This window comes from Geotrypetes seraphini, chromosome 11, assembly GCF_902459505.1.
Source record: "Geotrypetes seraphini chromosome 11, aGeoSer1.1, whole genome shotgun sequence".
In the NCBI taxonomy this organism is placed as follows: Eukaryota; Metazoa; Chordata; class Amphibia; order Gymnophiona; family Dermophiidae; genus Geotrypetes; species Geotrypetes seraphini.
This window is the reverse complement of record NC_047094.1, coordinates 123,237,663-123,250,475: the sequence shown is the minus strand read 5'-3', so window position 1 is coordinate 123,250,475 and position 12,813 is coordinate 123,237,663. Positions and strand designations below refer to the sequence as shown.

Here is a 12,813-nt window from a genome sequence, read left to right as displayed (position 1 = left end):
AAACTAAAAAAACCACTATGGACACCTTCTCGCACATCAAGCAGCTTTATGGGGTAAAGACCTAGAACAACTCCTCTCGCCCACCACTTATGAGGTGTTCAGGAAACGCCTCAAAACTCACCTGTTCCTGAAGTACCTAGACAGATGACCCTTTCCTCTCTTTCCCCTCTATAACGGTTCTCTTGCCCTTTCCCCCTCTTGTTCTCCCTTCCCTTAAGTTCTCTCAACTTGTACTTCACTAAGCTTTTGTAAACCGCATAGAACTTAACGGTACTGCGGTATATAAACTGTTGTTATTATTATTATTATCAACAGGATAATGGACTATCAACTTACTGACTGGTGACCTGAATATCCACCTAGAGCAGGGCGATGCCAAAGAATTATTATCCTTTATCGATTCGCTAGACTTCCTTGTGCCACTCCCAGAAAGAACCCATCAAAAAGGACATCAACTGGATCTAGTCACCTTTTCATCCAAAGACCTAATCAATCACAAAATATTCTAGCACCAAACCACCTGGACCGATACTCTATGGTCGGACCACTGTCTATGTAATTTCCAATTCAACTGGCAATCCAAACGCTCCCCATCCAAACCCAAGGTAACTAAAAGGAATAGGAAAATAACAGCCACCAGAGGCTTGGTAAACCCAGTGGAATTCTGGACACATTACAACATCTCTTCAGACTCAGACTCCCTCTCTGTAGACTCTTGGATCGAAATGAGCACACAAATTCTAAACAAGTTGGCCCCCATCAAACTAAGAAAAATGAGAAACAAAAGCCTGGACGGTTGGTTCGATGCCGAGCTAGGAACAGCAAAACGTAAATTAAGAAAACTGGAAAGACAATGGCTGAAATCAGGAGATAATATAAGAACAAAATGGAGACTAAAACTAAAAGAATACAAAAAACTTATAACTACAAAACATATGAATTTTTACGCACAAAAAATAGGCTTTCCCAACACCAACATCAAGAACCTATTCAAACTTGTCAACAATCTTTATGATATACAGGCCTTTTCCTGCCCCACTACAGACCCCCCCACCATCAGCCGATGCGCTGGCTGAATTTTTTAACCACAAAATCAACAACCTAAGATACAACCTATCGATCTCCACAACCAACCATTTGAACTACCCAGTCGCCCAACACATTGACGAACCCAGGGTAGACATGTACTAGAACAATTTTTCCACCTCCACCTGAAATCAATTTTGCAAGCTCTACTCGAAATACGCCGATTCGTTCTGCAGATTGGATAGTTGCCCACCAAACGTCATGAAAGCTGCTCCAGTCACCTTCAAAGCCAAGCTACACGATTGGCTCTCCTCTCTATTATTGTCTAGTACATTTCCCGAGGAGTTAGGTCAGATACTAATCACACCGATTCTAAAAAACCCCAAGGAATCTATCAAGTTGAAATCGAATTACAGACCCATTGCAAACATCCCCTTTTTTGTAAAGCTGATGGAAGGCTTGGTAAACCAGGACTTAGTAACGCACCTAGATAAATTCAGTATACTTCATGACAACCAATCGGGTTTTCATTCTGGGTTCAGCACGGAAACAGTTATTGCTTCATTATTGGACTCCCTCCTGAATCTATTCAGCCAAGGTTCCAGTGCACTAATCCTTCAGCTGGACCTGAGTAGTGCCTTCGATTTAGTCGATCATGCCATCCTAATTGACTGCTTAGAGACAATTGGACTCTCAGGTAATGTATTAAAATGGTTCCAAGGACTTTTGACTAAACGATCGTACCGAGTCTATAGCGATGATAATCCTCCAACTGGGTAAACCCATGCGGAGTCCCACAGGGTTCCCCCCTTATCTCCCACTCTATTCAACATTTACCTTTCCCCACTGGCGAATCTACTACAAAAATTAAAAATCAAGTTCTACATCTACGCCGATGACATCACCATAATCCTTCCCCTAACAAACCTGACTCCTGAGATGAAGAAACATCTAGAACTAGCTTTAAAGCAAATCGAAACATGGATGACTGAGTTCAAACTGAAACTCAATTCCGAAAAAAACCAAATTCTTCCTGGCAAATCCGAACGACAAAATCAAAGACACTTCAATTTCCCTGAACGGACAGAACTTCCCTTTTGTTGACACCATAAAAATCCTGGGAGTGATGCTGGACCGTCACCTCATTCTAGATTCTCACACAGAGCTACTGATCAAAAAAGGCTTCGCAACACTATGGAAATTAAGAACCATCAGAAAGTTCTTCGACGCAGCTTCATTCCGACTACTGGTGCAAATCTCAATCTTCAGCCTGCTCGACTACTGTAATATCATTTATATGGGGTCTCTAAAGAAAACCATTCATAGGCTTTGAATCATACAAAATTCAGCAGTGTGACTGATCTTTAATATAAAAAAATGGGACAAAAACTCCACTGGCTGCCCCTAGAAGCAAGAGTGCTATTCAAATTTGCCTGCCTGTGTTTCAAATCTATTCTGGGTTTTGCCCCCCTATGTCTGGTCGCCCATTTCAAATTGGACTATTCCACCAGGCCAAAATGCAGAATACAAATATTTAGCCACCCAATAATAAAAAACTGCCGATACAAAAGATTCCTTGACAGAACTCTTGCGTTCCAAGCAAATCAACAGTTCTAGGCAATCTCATCAAGCACTCTTCATCCTACCTTAACTTCAGAAAACTAGTCAAAACCAACCTGTTCAACCGATTTGTAACCAAGAACTCTTAAAACCTTTCCCCTGTATTCTACTTACCTGTACTTGACGCCCCCACAATATGACTTTCACCCTGTTTTTCTTCCCACAAATATGCATGTATTCAAAGACATCATTGTTATTCTAAGAATTCATTGTATCCAAGGACTTCATTGTTATGTCTTCGCTGACTGTCCAGCTCTTCTTATTGTAAACCGCCTCAAACTACTTTGGCTTTGGTGGTATATAAAAATAAAATTATTATTATTATCATCAATTTTACATGTTGTTCTATCTTAAATCATGTTGTTCAAACTCTGATAGTTTCATCAAAATCTTCCCTCAGATCAACTTAAGCTATTTGGACATCTAACCAAGAATTTGTTAGCTACCAGAAAGTTCATGTCCAGGGCCACCTTTGATGCCTTTGTCTCCTTCAGATCATCTGCTGTGGCTATCACAATGCATAGAATGCTTAGTTGTGAAGTTCTGATTGTGAAACTTCAGTTCAAGAACGTCTCTCCAATGTTATCTGCAGGGGAGATAATCTCTTTGGGGAATGAATTGAGGAAGCTGCAGACAAATTAAAAACACAATGACTGCATAACAACCTCTAGACATACATAACATAAGAACAGCCTTACTGGGTCAGACCAATGGTCCATCTAGTCTAGTAGCCTGTCCTTACGGTGGCCAATCCAGGTCACTAGTACCTGGCAAAAAACTCAAAAGTAGTGACATTCCATGCTACTAATCCAGGGCAAGCAGTGGCTTCCCCCATATCTGTCTCAATAACAGACTATGGATTTCTCCTCCAGGAAATTGTCTAAACCTTTCTTAAAACTAGCTAAGTTAACTGCTCTTACCACAACCTCTGGCAACACATTCCAGAACTTAACTATTCTCTGAGTGAAAAAATGTTTCTTCCTTTTGGTTTAAAAAGTATTTCCCTGTAATTTTGTGAAAAAATGTTTCTTCCTTTTGGTTTAAAAAGTAATTTCCCTGTATGTCCCCTAGTCTATGTAATTTTTGACAAAGTAAAACATCTATCCATGTGTACCTATTCTACACCACTCAGTATTTTGTAGACTTCAATCATATCTCCCCTCAGTCGTCTCTTTTCCAAGCTGAAGAGCCTTAATCTTTTTAGACGGCAGATAAGGGCCAAATGGCCCATCTAGTTTGTCACATCCACAGTAACCATTATCTCTTTCTCTCTCTGAGAGATCCCACGTGCCTGTCCCAGGCCCTCTTGAATTCAGACAGTCTCTGTTTCAACTACCTCTTCTAGGAGACTGTTCCATGCATCTACCACCCTTTCTGTAAAAAAGTATTTCCTCAGATTACTCCAGGGCCTATCACCTCTTTCCTGAGATAAGGCAACCAGAATTGAATGCAATACTGTAGGTGAGGTTGCACCGTGGAGCGATACAGAGGCATTATAACATTCTTAGTCCTGTTAACCATCCCTTTTTTAATAATTTACCTCCAGACGTCACTACAACTAGCTTTCCTTGACTTCCAGGTCAAATAACCAGAGGCGGTTTAGACCACAAAGATAGTAGAAGTCATAATCCCAATTTTAATCTAAGCAACAGTCGTACTTTTAATGTCTTTCTGGAGAGCATAGCCACAGCCTCGCTCGATCTCCCTCCAATCAGAGTCAGACTTTATAATTTCCAACAGCGCTGGACTCTCATAACTTCGAACCAGTGGGTATGCCAGTAGTGACTCATGTTTATGCCCTGTGTTTACTGAGAGAACCTCCAAACCATCCACCAAGAGTCTCCTTTTCAGCTCCCTCCAGAAGATCCTCCATCAAGAGCTCCAAGTCCTTCTGCAGTTCAGTGTAATAGAACTAGTTCCTATGAAGGAGAGGAGTGAAAGGTCCTACTATTTCCTGATACCAAAAAAGACAAATACTTGGAGAAGGAGAAGTTTCAAATGGTCTTTCTGGGAACTCTGTTAACATTATTGGAAAAAGACTATGGGTTCTGCTCTCCAAACCTCAGACGTGTGTACACACATCAATACTGTCTGCTCACAGGAAATATCTTTCATCCCTTGCGTGGGCTTTTGTTATCTTTAGTACAAGATCCTGCCCTTTGACCTAGCTTCAGCACTGAGAGTTTTCACAAAATACCCTGTAGTAGTAGTGGTTGAAACCCTTCGGTCATGGAGGTTTCACGCCTTTCACTATATAGATGACTGGTTGATCAAGGCTTCATTGGAACTGGCTTAGCAGGCCATCCAATCAATAGTATCTCTTCTGGAACTTCTAGGGTTTGTAGTCAGCTATCAGAAATCGCATCTTCAATGCAAATCTTAGAGTTCATAGGAGCTCTCTTAGACATTACTCACAGCTGAGCTTTTCTACCTCAGAGGTTGACACTCTCTTTTACCTGTTTCAGTCTCCTCATTAACATGCATAACAGCACGTCAAATGCTATGACTTCTGGGTCACATGGCTTTGACAGTTCACTTCATGCCATTCACATGTCTAAATTTCCAAGTTTCATAATGGACTCGGTCATCCCACTGGTTGCATGCCATCAGATCTCTGCTCCAATGCCAGTTAAACCAGACCTTTGTCACTCTCTCCATTGGTGGATGCTTTTGTTCAGCCTCTCCAGAGGTGCCTTCTTCCAGCCTTCTCCTCAACAGAAACTTAACAAGACAAATTTTTCCGGGGAGCTCATCTCAATAGCCTCCTCACTCAAGGAATCTGGACTCCTCACAAGAAAACTTTCCACATCAATCTCTCAGAACTCCAAAAATTTGCAGTGCTCTCCAGGATTGACTTCGAAACCAAATAGTCTTCATCCACACCAACAATCAAGTTGACATGTTTTACTTTACCAAACAAGGAGGCACAGGATCTCATCTTCTCTACAAGAAAGCAATAGAGACTTGGACTTGGGCAGTTGTTCAAGGCATACGTCTCAGAGTAGTTTATCAAGCAGGAAAGCAGAGCGTGTTGGCAGACAAACTAAGCAGACTCCTTCAGCCTCACAAATGATCTCGCAACACATCTATCTTACGACAAATATACTGAAATTGAGGGACCCCACCATAAGAGCTTTGCTTCTTCCCACAACAATAAACTTCTGTTCCAGACTGTATGCTCCCAATCATCTAGAGTTGGATGACTTTCTCTTGGACTGGAGAAACCAAATTCCTGTATGCATTCCCTCCAATCTCTCTCATCGGAAAAACTCTACTCAAATTTTGTCTAGATTGGAGAACCATGAGCCTCATCCGTACCCCATTGACCATGTCAACCATGGTTTCCTCTCCTACCACAGCTCATTGTTTAGGAATCCATCAGACTTCAACTGTTTGACATTGCTCACACAGAACAAAATCTATCTTATCTCCATCCCAATCTACACTCATTAGCACTCGCAGCATGGCATCTCTTTCTCCAAGTAGGTAAACACCTTTACCCTGTCTGCTCCAGTATCAGCTATCATTGAAGTGTCCAGGAAACCCTCCACACAACAGTGTTACCATTTTCAAATGGACTCACTTCACTGTCTGGTATGGCCTCCATTCCTTAGAACCCTTTCACTTGTCCACTTCCTTCTATTCTAGAATACCTCCTTCATCTTTCTAATTCTGGCCTAAAGACTAACTCGGTTCTGGTTCATCTTGGTGCCATCAGTGCATTTTATATCATACCATGTATCTCTCAAGCCTCCGTCTATTGCCTGGGACCTCACTGTTGTCCTTTCTGCACTTATCAAGTCTCCATTTGAACTACTCTTGACTTTCTCACTCAAACATCTTATTTGAAGAGAGGTATTTTTCATAGCCCTTATGTCTGCAGGCCAGGTTAGTGAACTACAAGCACTTGTCTCAGATCCACCCCATACAAGATTCTACCATGATAGAGTTGTTCTCCAGACTAATCCAAAATTCCTTCCAAAAGTCATCTCCAAATTTCATCTCAATCAGTTCATAGTTCTGCCTGTCTTCTTCCCAAAACTGCACTCTCGCCCTGGTGAAGCAGCTCTCCACACCATGGACTAAGAATGTGCTCTTATGTACTACTTGGATCGCACTGAGCCTCATACTTTGTGGCTTTCAACCCTAACTGACTTGGAACTCCTGTTACCAAGAGAACCATCTCCACCTGGCTAACAAACTGTATTTCCTATGCATATACTTAGTCTGGGCTGATGCTTGAAGGTTCTATTACTGCTCATAATGTATGACCTATGGCGACTTCAGTAGCTCATTTTGCTCCACTCCTATTGAGGACATCTACAAAACGGCCATTTGATTAGAGCAGAACTCCGGAAGAAACAATCGGTTTGGGCAAGCAGATCTGCATAACTTATTTTCTTCTTAAGATCCAACTTTCCCTCCAACCCTTTTTCAGTTTTGCCAGGCTCATGTTTGTTCATTATAATCCTCTTTCTAGAGGCATGATCCTGGCAGATTGGGAGTCCCATCTGAGAATATTATACCTGCTTATCCTCGGAGAACACCTGCTACAGGTAAGTAACTTTGCTGATGAGCATTGTGATTCTTCGATTTGATGTCCTGTTGCCTATAGCCTTGAACGTGATCATTGGTGAACTCAAGCCCAGGTTGAGATGCAGAATAGCTGAATACTTTGTATAGGAAATACAAATATATAGCTTCAGAATCTCAAAAGCAAGTTTCTAATGTTCAAAAGGTGTGGCAACAGGTAATGGCTTTTTGGCCCACTGATTTGCTGTGCATCCCTTGTTCATTTGATTTTTTTTGTCCCACTTTAACCTAACACTATACAGTACCTCTAAGGCCTCTTTGTTTCTTATGCTTGAACTCTGTTATACAATCTGTTGAAAGTCTTCCTTTAGATGTCTATCACCCACATCAATGAACATATTTCCTTGCTCTCCCATTATCTATGCTTCTTTATTTAAGGGCGGCGCACATTCTTGGTAGCGTTCCATTACAGGGGGAGGAAGGGTTCTATAGTTGAGTATTTTCATTTGTGGATGGTGCATGCAGCTTCACTGATAAATGTGGAAGTACCTACAGGGTTGGCTGGTGTCTGATTCTCATGCTGCTTTCTCAGTTCTTTGTTTGTGTTGACATTCTCTGTCTTGTCTATAACAGTTACTATGTCCTGATGCTTTTAAATTGTTTTCTAACTTGATTCTATTTTCTCTCCATCCAATGCTTCCAAGTAGCAGCTATTCTATTCGCCATTCGATAAGCATGCCAGCAATGAGGTAACATACTAATCCGATCCTTCATTCCAACCTAAATATATTTAAGTGTTATTTATTTACTCAATAGAGTGTAAATTATGACTGTTTGTTGGTAATTCAACCCTACTCTTTTCTTGCAGTTGTGGCACACTGATAAATATGATTTTGCTAAAAAGATTGGGTTCTGAGCTGCCTAGGAATAGCTCTTGAGGAGAAACTGAATACTGCTTGAGTCCTGACCAACAGACCTTGTCTTTCACAGTTGCTAATTGATTTTCTTAAAATTAACACTGTTCTGCACAATTAGGTGTTCTCTCTTCCTACCAACAAGTGGAGGTAGAGAACTGAATTCTGCCACTGACATAAGCTGTGGCATTCCCTAGAACAATCTAGTATTTTGTTTTCTCTACCTTCATCAAGTGGTAGTCATACTGTAAGGTGATTCTGTGCCTGGTTAAGCTCCCTTCACTGTTGGCCATAGCCACACAGCAAGTTCGAGCCTAGTAGCCACTCCAGGTTCACAGTCTCAGGATCTTACATGGTTGAGCACCAGATGAAGCTTTGGCTCTGTCCCATGGGAAGTTGACTGATATCCTCCCCATCTCTTTTGCATGTACAGTCTCTTTGGTTATAGCTCCCCTGGATTTCTCAGCAACTCCCAGGTTAAAAAAATTTGGGACAATTTGGCCTGGGTGGCTTTAATTTCCTGTTTAAGGGAATGTCTATTCAACTGTTACTGCAGCTTTAAGAACTTTAGGACAGGGAAGTTCCTTCTACTAGTGAATTCATACCTGTAGAGAGGAAATGTTGGAGACCCTAAGACTTGCAGACAGGCAAGCCCATGTATATCTACCATGAGGTTGGGTATGTTGGCAGTCATGTACTGCAGGACTTGCAAAAGCCAGTACAGCTGCCGACTCTATCCCCAGCATGATGGGCTATTTCCAAAGATAGGGGTGGATTCTTCCTCTGCCAATGCATCGGGCACGGTGGCCATTTTGAATCGGGTAGGTTTTTCCCCGGTACTATTTTTATTATTTTTTTAATATCTTTATTCATTTTAAAGCTAACAATAAGTGCAACATATTTTACAAACATTTTACACTTTAAAAAGCATTTAAATTCTATCAAATTATGTTTCATAACAAATACATGTCTTCCCTCCCCCCCTTTTATACACACAAAAATTGCAATCAACAATAAAATAAATTAAAGGTATTTCCCACCCTGGACATGTATAATCAAAGGGCAAAATCAATAATCACTCCTTACAGAATTTTGTCAGTGGTTCCCAAACCTCCTTAAATTTCCTATAATGTCCCAGTTGTATGGCAATCATACGTTCCAGTTTAAATGTGTGGCATAAAGATTCCCATCAGAAATTATAATTTAATCGGTCCCAGTTTTTCCAGTTCTTCAAAATAAGTTGTATGGCAACTCTTGTCATGATAAAGAGAAGTTTGTTATGGGAAGTTATTGGGGTTTTAGCCCTCATTAACGTACCAAATAGCACTGTATCATATGTCAATGCCACTGGATTTTCCAGTATTCTATTCACTTGACTCCAAATGGTTCACCAAAGTTAAGTATCAAGGGACAAAAAAAGAGCAGATGATCCATTGTCCCTATATTGAGATGACAGTGCCAGCATCTATTTGATCTAGAACTATCTACTTTTTGTAATCTAACAAGGGTCCAAAAACTTCTGCGAAACAAAAAAAAAACAAGTTTGTCTCATAGATGCTGACGCCGTACATCTCATCTTCCAAGTCCAAATTTGTGACCATTGAGACGCAGAAATCTGCTGCTTTATCTCAATGCTCCAAATGTCTCTAAGACTAGTTTTTGGTTTTTTATTCATATAACCAGATATTAATTTATACCACTGGGTGGCCTGATGTCCTAGGAAATCCATCTGGAAGCACAGGTCCGGCAAGCTATACTGATTTTTTAGATTTCGCCAATCAGGGAACCCCTTCTGAATGGCTTGCTTTAACTGCAACCACTTATAAATTTGAAACTTTGCTATGCCAAATGATTGTTGCAGTTGTGAAAAATCAAGCATTTTCCCATCTGATAAAACATCATCTGGTGTACGTATACCTGCCTGCATCCAGTGCTTCCAGAAAATCTCAGACTCGCCAATTTGAATCTTGGAGTTTAGCCATAAGGATTGACATGTAGACTTCTCTACTGGAACATCTGTTAAGTTGTTAATAAATTTCAAAGTTTTCCAGGTGTCAAAATATTATTGTCCTTAACATATCTGGGTAACTTGATACTTAAAACATGACACAATCGCATTGGAGACATGAGTTGCCATTCTAAGTAAAGCCAATCAGGGAGATGTTCCATGAGCTCAGGAAGGATCCAATACATACCCTGATGCAATATATAGGTCTGATGGTACCTATAAAAATTGGGAAAATTTATCCCACCTGCCGCAATTGGTTTTTGTAAAGATACTAAAGCAATACGAGCAGTTTTACCCAACCAAACAAATTTGGTGAAAATATTATTTAATTTCTTGTAAAAGGACCCCTGAAAAAAACACTGGTAACATGCCCATTTGGTAGCAAACCACAGGCAAAATCATCATCTTAACTGTTTGGGACTCTCCCCCACCAAGACAGATATAGTGGTTCTATTGCTCACACATTTCTGAGATCTTTAGCAATAAAGATTTTTCATTTACACTCATCATGTCCTCCAGTGTTTTTTGAATCCAAATGCTCAAATATTTTATTCCTTTTTCTTTCCAAAGAAAAGGGAATGAGTCAAATAATCAATTTGGACAGTATACATTTAGCGGAAGAGCTTCCGATTTACTCCAATTTATTTTATATCCAGAAAATTTTCCAAATCTGTCAATCAACTCTAGCAAATGCAGGATGGTAAATTCAGGATTCCTCAAATGAAGCAAAATATCATCTGCATAAGCAGAGACCTTATATTCCCGACCTGCATAAGGAATACCTTGAATCTCCCTTGCCTATTGAATAGCCAATAACAAGGGTTCCAAAACAATATCAAAAAGCAAAGGAGATAATGGACACCCTTGTCTAGTTCCGCTCTCCAGACGAAAACATTCTGAGAAAGTATTATTGATATATAATCTGGCAGAAGGGGAACTATACAAGGTTTGAATCATTTCTATGAATCCAGATCCAATACCAAACCAATCCATTGGTACATAAAGGTCCATTCCACACGATCTAAGGATATAGAGAAGGCTGGATCTTCCATGGCTTTTGTTAAATTTCACATATGAAAAGCCAGTCTGGTGTTTGAAAAATGTCTTTTCCATCCGCTCTTGGACTAGATGGGCCATTTGGCCTTTATCTGCTTTATCATGTTTCATCGTTGCTCTGTTCCTATAGTTTTGACCAGGGCCGCCATCAGAAATTTCTGGGCCCCTTACTGAGCAATCCTATTGGGCCCCCCACGCACCCCTTCCCCCCCCCTTCTTCCATGGGCCAAATACACACATACTTTTCTGCTAATGCTCCACCTAAGCCAGTCCCGTAAAATCTTCTCACGTCCATTGGGTGATTTGGCATAGAGGAGATATTCATAAAAAGAACGTCCATCAAGATCTTTACTCATAGACTGTGCCATTTGCTTTAAATCATCTTCCATCATTAATCCAAATTGCACAATTCTTTCTCTGTCTTTGTCCTGAATGGCATCTGGCCACATTGCTGGATCCTTCCAGTCAACAAATTTATGAGCAGGCGCGGAGAACGCATTTTTAAACAAATGTAGTTTATCCTTGTACTCCTTATGTAATTTTAATCATCTATGGATATGTTTGTATGTTTATTGTTCAAATGGTTTTATTTATTTCCCCAAATTTATTTTTGTTATACGCATTGAAAATATTTGATATTGCGTTTAAATCAAAATCTCAATAAACTTGAAACTTGAAACGAGTGCCCATGAGATTGTGGGAGGGTTAAATACTCAAAACTTAGAAGAATAACAATTTACTTAAAGTTTTTGCTAAGCCAGCTTTCTGGTATCTTTACACACAGTGGCGTACGTAGCATATGAAACACCCGGGGCCCATCATTTTTTGGCACCCCCCCCCATCTGTAAGAAAAACATGATTTTTAGTAACAAGCCACACATCACACAAGAGTACCTAGGAAAAGGCAGCATCTTACATATTGCAGTAAGCAGTACATCAATACACCCATTGTAAAACTAAACAAGCCAGACCAGCACAGATCAATCCTACACCGTCAATCCTAACAGAAAACCATGTCTTTCGAACACACAGAACACAGAAAACACCTTCGCCTAGTATGGAATATGTCATCACAAACTAACCCCTCACTCTTTTACAAAACTGTAGTGTGGATTTTAGCCACAGTGGTAACAGCCCTGACGCTCATAGAATTCTGAGTATCAGAGCTGCTACCACCACGGCTGGCGCTAAAAAATGCTCCACAGTTTTGTAAAAGGGGGGATAAAATAGAAATACACAGTTTCAATGCTCTAGCTCAGAGGTGCCCAAACTTTTTGAGCTTGTGAGCTACTTTAAAATGACCAAGTCAAAATGATCTACCAACAATAAAATTAAAAAACACAAAGCACACTATACGCTGAGAAAATGTTAATTATCATTCCTATTCTGGGTTTTTTTCAAAGAGGTCAAGGCAGATGACTCTATGCATTGTCACCTCAGTAACAACCATACAAAAATAGACAAATATACCCTCCATCCTTTTTATTAAACCACAATAGCAGTTTTTAGCGCAGGGAGCTGCACTGAATGCCCAGCGCTGCTCTTGACGCTCATAGGCTCCCTGCGCTAAAAACCACTATTGCGGTTTAGTAAAAGGGGACCATATTGTAAAATATAGACAGCAGATATAAATTCAGAACTGTGCATAGTAAGTGA

At 40.4% G+C, this 12,813-nt stretch overlaps 1 protein-coding gene and 1 long non-coding RNA gene across 12 annotated transcripts in view; one reads left to right on the top strand and one right to left on the bottom strand.

Annotated features, from left to right (window-relative positions):
* The window catches only part of LOC117345566, a 124,634-nt gene that overhangs the window by 88,324 nt on the left and 23,497 nt on the right, over window positions 1–12,813 (bottom strand). The gene's annotated exons all lie outside the window — the stretch shown is intronic.
* The window catches only part of TPD52L2 (TPD52 like 2), a 109,380-nt gene that overhangs the window by 81,656 nt on the left and 14,911 nt on the right, over window positions 1–12,813 (top strand). For 6 of the 11 annotated variants that reach the window (XM_033914389.1, XM_033914386.1, XM_033914382.1 and 3 more), the window contains one exon: window positions 7,884–7,928. The exons of 1 other annotated variant lie outside the window; for it this stretch is intronic. In XM_033914389.1, the coding sequence (XP_033770280.1) occupies window positions 7,884–7,928 (45 nt within the window). Of the gene's footprint in view, window positions 1–7,126; window positions 7,203–7,883; window positions 7,929–12,813 lie in introns of all 11 variants that reach the window. 4 more of the 11 variants (XM_033914393.1, XM_033914384.1, XM_033914388.1 and 1 more) reach the window with 2 other exon arrangements.